The sequence below is a fragment of the Leiobunum rupestre genome, chromosome 1 (genome assembly GCF_980474605.1).
Source record: "Leiobunum rupestre chromosome 1, qqLeiRupe1.1.hap1, whole genome shotgun sequence".
NCBI lineage: Eukaryota > Metazoa > Arthropoda > Arachnida > Opiliones > Sclerosomatidae > Leiobunum > Leiobunum rupestre.
The window spans coordinates 42,725,648-42,733,303 of record NC_143384.1 but is presented as its reverse complement, the minus strand read 5'-3'; the positions used below and the strand labels follow the sequence as shown (position 1 = coordinate 42,733,303).

The 7,656-nt window shown below is 40.3% G+C and overlaps 1 protein-coding gene across 6 annotated transcripts; it reads left to right on the top strand.

Annotated features, from left to right (window-relative positions):
• The first annotated feature begins 362 nt into the window (after nucleotides 1-362).
• On the top strand, nucleotides 363-5,551 carry LOC149962993 (kelch-like protein 40). Of its 6 annotated transcripts, none has more exons than XM_090180306.1 (2): nucleotides 363-504; nucleotides 4,445-5,551. In XM_090180306.1, exon 2 carries the CDS (start codon nucleotides 4,471-4,473, stop codon nucleotides 5,461-5,463), a length of 993 nt encoding a protein of 330 aa, XP_090036432.1. In that variant the 5' UTR covers nucleotides 363-504; nucleotides 4,445-4,470; the 3' UTR covers nucleotides 5,464-5,551. The 6 variants fall into 6 exon arrangements, with proteins under 6 accessions (XP_090036432.1, XP_090036436.1, XP_090036433.1 ...); XM_090180310.1 differs by lacking the exon at nucleotides 363-504 and adding an exon at nucleotides 608-630; XM_090180307.1 differs by lacking the exon at nucleotides 363-504 and adding an exon at nucleotides 792-890.
• Nucleotides 5,552-7,656: the final 2,105 nt, after the last annotated feature.

Below are 7,656 nucleotides of genomic sequence, written 5' to 3'. Positions count from 1 at the left end.
TCATAGTAATATAAGCGATAGCGGCCAATAATGTGGCGACAACCATACTAAATATAAGCGAGTCACTCAATGGTTATTTTTAATATCGATAGATGGCGGTGAGGCTAAGGTGGGGCCTTGGGTATTAGCCTAGCTGGTTATTAGCTGGTTATTAATCGCTCAAAATTAGACAAATTAAGCCCGCGCTACGAAACGTGTGGGATAAACTTGTAAGAGTGTTGACGTAGCTTTATTGTGTGCAAATCTACACTTTTATAAGTTCCCCCCTATACGTGTTTTCTAATATCAAGTGCAGGTTACAACGTCTGGCATATGTCCAACACTCTTTCATTTATTTTTCTCTGTTCGTCGTTTCGTCTAGAACGTGGATCAAAACCAAAAGTAAAACTTAGACAGACATATCTACAGCTACGTTCTTCGTTATCTGCTTGGTGTCTTGTATTATTATGATTGTATAAGTTCCGATGAGCAAAGAGAACGTACAAGATTTTGACAAATACACTGGTAAGCGAGTAAACTTTATTTTATAAATATACTTAATATACATGTGTCTAAAGTATTTATATTTTAACTTATAAATTACACTACTAAGCGAGCATTGGTCGATGCCTGATACAGACAAATACACTGGTAAGCGATTAAACTTTATTTTATAAAAATACCCAAGAATCCATACCTCTACTTGAAATGCTTATCGCGGCAGATTATCGTCTCGATGTGGCTGACGGTTTGTTTGACATCACTATGTTATCTTAACAAACAACAACGTGAGAGAGGAGCGCGCGCAGAGGGGAGTTTTTCTCTCGTAGGCGGGGCTAAAAGCCGTCAGAGTGATCTAAGTTACCATACGCGATACGGCAGGATAAGCATTCCAAGTAGAGGACTATGAGGTATGGATTCCTGATATACCCATATACACGACCGTGTTTGAAGTATTTATATTTTAATTTATAAATTACGCTAATTAGCGAGCTGAATTATAATGGAAGTTAATAAAGTATCTTATACGAGTATCCGTATCCAGGCCATTAAAATGAAACATGAACCTTCGCGGGTTTGACGGAGATTCGATTGGGCGGGAGTTTCCCGCCAAACCGCGGATGTGTATACCGCATCACGGCTCAATATTTAGCGCGCGTATTACCTTTCCTAAGTATGTTAAAATTTACTAATTAGACTGTAGTTTACATCTGCCCCAATACTAGTTTTGGGTGACTTAGGGTACGCGACGATTGTATTAATAGTTGTAGCCTAAACTAAGATTTTAGTTTCTTATTATCTTATAAAATGTTTTCTATTTGTCATTGTTAAGTTAGGTTAGGTTAGCAATTTCTGGTTCTTTTGTAGCTGATTCGTAATTAATTACCTTGTTATCCATTGAAACCAGTCATCTTTGGCTCTTTGTAGCTTCTCCGAATGTACATTCCCTGTTTTTCATTGAATTAAGAAATTTCTGTTTCTTTTGTAGTTATTCCGTATTTAATTACTCTGTTTTCTATTGAAACAAGCCATTTCTCGCTCTTTGGTAGCTGATCCGTATTTAAATACCCTGTTTTCTATTGAAACAAACATTAGTTTAGTCTACAACTATTAATACAATCGTCGCGTACCCTACGTCACCCAAAACTAGTATTGGGGCAGATGTAAACTACTTCCATTATAACATATTTTTCCCTTCCATTGGGCGCGAGAACATAATTTTCCCTAAGTAATAATTTTATAATTTCAATATGGTGAATTTCGCGCCGCACTATTTTCTTCCAAAAGGTTGGAACCTACGAAGGTATTTGTTTCTAGCGAATAACATTAGCAGGGTATGGAGATTTTTATCGTAAGAGATATTACACTCTTAATTATAACATGAAAGGGAAAATAAGGAGAGCGGATTATGCCTATGAGGTATGAAAGGCGGTTTTGGAATTACGATTCTATCGCCACCTAGCCGTCATACGGGTCAATCATTCGCGTACAGCACGGGAAATTTTAAATTTCATATTTAAATTATATATATTTACTGACTTTTATTGATCCTTGGGGTAGTTGAAAAAAGATATCCCTTCATTTAATTTTCCTTGAGCATTACAACAAATTAAAAGGAACAGCTCGAACCACCCTAGAAACGACGATTTGATTTATTTTGGTCTTCGGCCATGGTTCAGCTTTTACCTATTTCACGAGATATACCAGAGTGCCGCCATATTTGTTACTGTACGTTGGCTAGAGGCGCTGCAGTCGCTTGTCAAGGAAAGGCCGGAGCCGGCTGAGCTAGCTCTCATTGTCTTTCCTTCGTGATTATACTATTAAAATTTTGATCTGTTTTACACAGCTAGAGGGTATCGAAGTTGTTATTAAAAGGAAAAAAAATGGAAATTCAATAGAAAGGTCTCTTTTTCTCTTGACTTTTGTATTGTAATCTAATCAGACACATTTGATAAATTATGCGTGAAGTGGGACTAGCGACGATATAAATTAGCTACTGAATTATACTATTGGAATCTGTCTTTTTGACAGATGGTTGTTTTTGCCAAGTGAATGAATACAATAAGTGTTTTTAATATCGAGAAATTGTAAAATCAATGTAAAGGTTTTTCTAGTAAGTCAATTTCGTTTCGCTTTTGTCAGACAGACTTGAGAATGAAGCTTAAAATGTTCTTACTGATTTTAAATTCTAGATCCAGTAGCAAGCTTTGTTGTATGTACACTCTTAAGATTTATTTTGGCGAACACACTAAATACTCTTGTTTATAGCGCTAAAATCTATTTTACCAATTTTAATTTCAATAAATAAAAGCGATATCCACTAATTTCACCTTTCTGACACCATGTTGAACAGATGCTAGGGGTGATTGGCGCTTGGTACGTTAAAAACAAGACGTAGCGCCTGTTAAGTTTCTATTCCTTTTTTCCTTATTTCCTTTGAACTAGTTTTAACGTCTATAAAGCTCCCCCGAACTAAAGAAGCTGTATTTCCGTAAAAATAGTCTTTTAAACAAGACTTTTAATTCGGTGGCCGGAATAAATTGCGTAGGAGGGTGGTGACAAGCCCTTCATGCCACGCGAGCCAACAGCTCCCTTCACTTACTAGAACCGTTAACCTCTATATGTTTTTACGGAAAGGGAAACTGAAAAACTTGGGGAAAACCCCTTAAACCCACTTTAACCAGCGAGGAGAGACTCTGCGAATTCTACTCTGAAGAATTGGTACCGAATTTTCACCCAGTGCCATAAGTTGGGACCGAACCCGGCTCCTCTTGCTGCGTGACGAAAGTGCTAACCACTCTGCGACCCCACTATTAATATTCACATAAATAACATGATATGCATTTTATTTTACCCATAGTCTTAGTCAATAGCTACGGCGCAAAATTCTCGTTTTGAAAACGAAAACATTTGAGAGAGTTACTCTGGCCGTTTTCGGTCTATCGAAATCTGGCAGCCTTGCCTGCCATCCGGCCTGTATCTCCATACCGAAAATGGCCGACGATTACGCCGCCGAAACTATTTTACTAAACTGATCGGCGGTGTTTTTGACCGTTATTTTTAATTATCGACTAAGACTATATTGATCAGTGGCGGACTGGGTCTAATATTTTGGGCTGCCAGAAGACAAAGGGCCCCAGCTTTAACAACTATAACGCTATCATGTTTGAGAGGCCCACTTCATGAACGGTCCGTGGGGCCCACCTGCCATCGGGCAGGTTCACGCTATGGCCAGTCCGCCACTGATATTGATCCATCAATTTAAAATTTTGTCTAATACCTATCCCATATGGTTCATAGGTAAACTTTACATCTGGGTTGCACAAATCAATACATCCTTTAGTAAATAATGAACTCGATCTTGAAAATCTTTTTGTAGAAATGTACTAAAATCATAGAATAAAAAATATAAATAGGTTGATTCAAAAGGCCGATCTTTTAAATAGTTCGATTCTGAAAGTCAGTTTCTGAAAGTTTTCTTCCTCCTATCTTGTGAAGTCTCACTTCCCTCGCGTCATCACGTCGTCTTCCCTTAATTAAAAATGGGAGAGAATACGACGTGATGACGTAGGGGAAGTAAATCTTCACTAACTTTCAGAATCGACTCCTGCTTCGACAGCTCCACCCAAAACGTGTTTATATAGATCTCATCTCGAAAATTACAGGTGGAGACATCATGAGTATTTTAAATAGTAGCATTTAAGTTCCTATTCAATAATGCAATATTTTTTTGACGAAGTAAGCATTAATTTTAATTGGTTAAAATGTTTTTAACCCTTAACTTCAAATGGCAGATAAAGAGATTTGAGAAAATTACATCCCCGAAAGTAAAATTTACGAAGTCGCTACAATTAAGGTGGCGTCATTTCGATGTTGTTTGCGTCACTGTGAAGAAAGAATTGTCATACTCTATATTATGTTCTTTATAGTATTTACAACGATCAATAATGTTTTTGTTTTTCAGGAATATAGTTGAAAATCCAATCCATAATGAGCCAAACTGTCGTCAAGTCTCTGGAAGAAGAATGCTGCTCTAGCGACGTTCTCTACCATTTGAGAAAACGAACCTTCGAAGTACGTCTCGAGTCGACGTACGAAAAAAAATGGTGCGTCAACGTTCCAGTCCATTCCTCCACTCAACCCGACAATCTCGACGTTCACACTTGGGAATTCAATATCCTAGTTTACAAAGCCGAAGACGAACCGTACGGCAGAGTGCTTGTCAGCGGTAAGCAGATTGAACGTTCGGTTAAGTACAGTCGCGGTTACTGCGAGATCAAAGTCGAAAACGACGACGCCGAATGCTTTTCCTACAAAGGACTCTTGCTGGAACCCAACTACCACGATTTCGTCGCCCCGCCGTTGAATTTGACTGGCGTCATGTACAAAGACGTTCAGAACCTGACTGTCAAGATGACCTTGGGTAGTTGCGACGAAAGCAAAAAGTGCGTGTCATTGAAGGATATGTACGACAACGGTATTCTGACGGACATGGTCATCCGGACGGCGGAGAAGGACTTTCAGTGTCATAAAGTGGCTCTGGCGGTTGTCTCGGACTACTTCCGAAAGATGTTTGAGGTGGAAATGTTGGAAAACGCGGAGAATGTCCTTAATTGGAAGGATGTCTTTGACGCCACCACGGTAGAGGATTTGTTGTACCACGTGTACACGGCGGAAACGCCACCCAACATCGAAAGCACTTGCGTCAACTTGATCGACGCCGCTAGCCTCTGTTTGCTGAACGAATTGCGAGACATTTGCGTGGCCAATTTGAGCAAGGCCATCAGCGTCGACAACTCCGTCGAGATCTTGCAGTTGTCCGAGAAGTACGACCTGTTGGATTTGAAGAGGAAGGCTGTCGCTTTTGTGGTCGACAACTATCACCTGGTTGTGGAAAGTTCCCACTGGAAGAGTCTTGACGCGGAAGTGGCCATGAAGTTGATGTCCCAAATCATTTTCACGATGCGCGACGAAAAGAAGTGACTGCGTTTTATAAAACTGTTTTGCTAATTTTTAATTTTGTAGCCCTCACTTGTAAACCGAAACTATTAAAAATGTTGTTCGAAAAACATTTTTATCCCTAGTTCCTCTGTCGAACTATTAAATTAGCAAAGCTTTCTGGGTTCTAAAAACCATTGTCTGCTAAATGGTGGATCAGCATGTATTTATGATATGACATCCGATATGAGCGGAAGTAAAGTAGGTGGAATCTCTAGTCGGTAACCTAACCCGTATAATGGCTGGTTAGATGCCTGGTCAGGCTTAATATTTGAGTACAAACCGCCTGGGTATCGTCGTAAACGTAATCGTGGGAATTGAGAAAATTAATTTTAAGACGGTATGTAGAAATGCCTTTTGCCAACTGTCATGAAGTCTGAATGACATTAACAGTTTGCAAAAGCACTCAGTCTATATTCGATGCTTAGCAGGCTGAGAACTTCGTAGAACCGTTCTCAGTGAAGTTTAGTAGTGTTTACTGCGTAGTGGCGTAGACAAGGGGGGTTTCCGTGTCTAATTCCCCCCCCCTTGGTTCTACCTTTGACTGTACTAAATTGCCACCCCTTCTCGACACCCCTCTTAACATTCACATACTTCGACTCCCCTCCCCCTTGACCAATTTCTGGCTCCGCCACTGGTACTGCGCAGGCCCTTCTTGGAAATAAAATGATTCTTTTTAGGGATATTAAAAATACCACTACATTATAGAGTCCCTCGCTACGCCATTGGTCATACCATAAGTCTATAATATTTTTCCATATGTTTGTCACTTAGGGAATATTCTACTGACAAGGAGACTACCCGAGGTGTTTATCACCGATTTTGTTGAAACTCTGGGATTAGGTAGACCTTAGAGACGAGTCGGGCCCACTTTTTTTCCGGCATGACCTGACCCGACCCGACCCGACCCGAAAAACATAAAAATAAATTTTGCCCGATCCAACCCGACCCGAAATAATTAAAATAATATTTTGCCCGACCCGACCCAAAATTTTTAAAATTAAATTTTGCCCGACCCGACCCGTAAAAAAATGAAAATAAATTTTTCCCGACCCGACCCGTAAAAAATGAAAATAAATTTTTCCCGACCCGATAATTTAAAAAATAGATATGGCCCGGCCCGGCCCGGCCCGGAAACCCGACAAGACCCGAAAACCAGATAATTCCAGAAAACCCGACCCGACCAGGAAACCCGATAAGACGCGAAGAACCGCCGCAACCCATAGCATGAAGCTTTTTTTATATTTTATTATAGTGTAGATGTAGATATGCAATACAAAATATAACAAGGGTCATTTATTTATTCAAACAATTTTTGTGAAGAACAGTTAGTTGCGAAAGAGTTGAACCAAGTGTCAGTCCCGTGCTGGAAAATACACGTTCGTCAATCGTTTGTGACGCGGGAATATCTAGAATTCTTTTAGCTATATTTTTTCAAAGTTCGCCGAGACACGCGACTTGCAAATTCCCAATTTAACGCCGGGAAATCGAAAGTAAAACCAAAACTAAACGTAAGAGAAGTTAAGGCGAATCGGACTACTGTAACGACCTTGAAATAATAGTCAATAGACGCTAGTCGCGCTACTCGCAGAACTCATTACGTCTCTCTCTCTCCCACCCTCTCTCTTCCTCTATTTCTCTTCGTACAACACCCGCAGTACGCAGTCGCGGGTAAGGGTCGGGTCGGGTTGGCCCTTAAATTTTTAAAAGCCCGGCCCTTTTGAAAATTGGCCCGGCCCGACCCGACCCGGTCCATTTATTATTAAATTAAAAAAAAACCCGGCCCGACCCGGACCCAATTGAAAATTAGCCCGACCTGAAATTTCCATAAATTAAATTTGCCCGACCCGACCCGACCCGACCCGTAAAAATTAAAATTTATTTCTTCCCGACCCGGCCCGAAGCGGTCTCGGGCCGGGTCGGGCATAAAAAGCCCTACTCAATCGGGGACCCGATTCGTCTCTACTAGACCACCTAAACCTTATGAAAGAATGAAAATTGCCAAAGTGAAAAGTTGCAATGGGCTTTAGTTTTCCTATGGCAACCGAAAATGTTTTTGATCTCTCAAAACAAAAAAAACCTCCATTTAAAAAAGGATGGGATTTTCTCGGTTTCACGGGGTACGTGTGACACGTTATCACGCGGATGCAAAACATTTGCATGTGAAGAATAGCAAGT

What these genes read in the sequence shown, in the direction of transcription:
- LOC149962993 (XM_090180306.1), top strand. Translation starts at nt 4,471, where the DNA reads ATGAGCCAAACTGTCGTCAAGTCTCTGGAAGAAGAATGCTGCTCTAGC.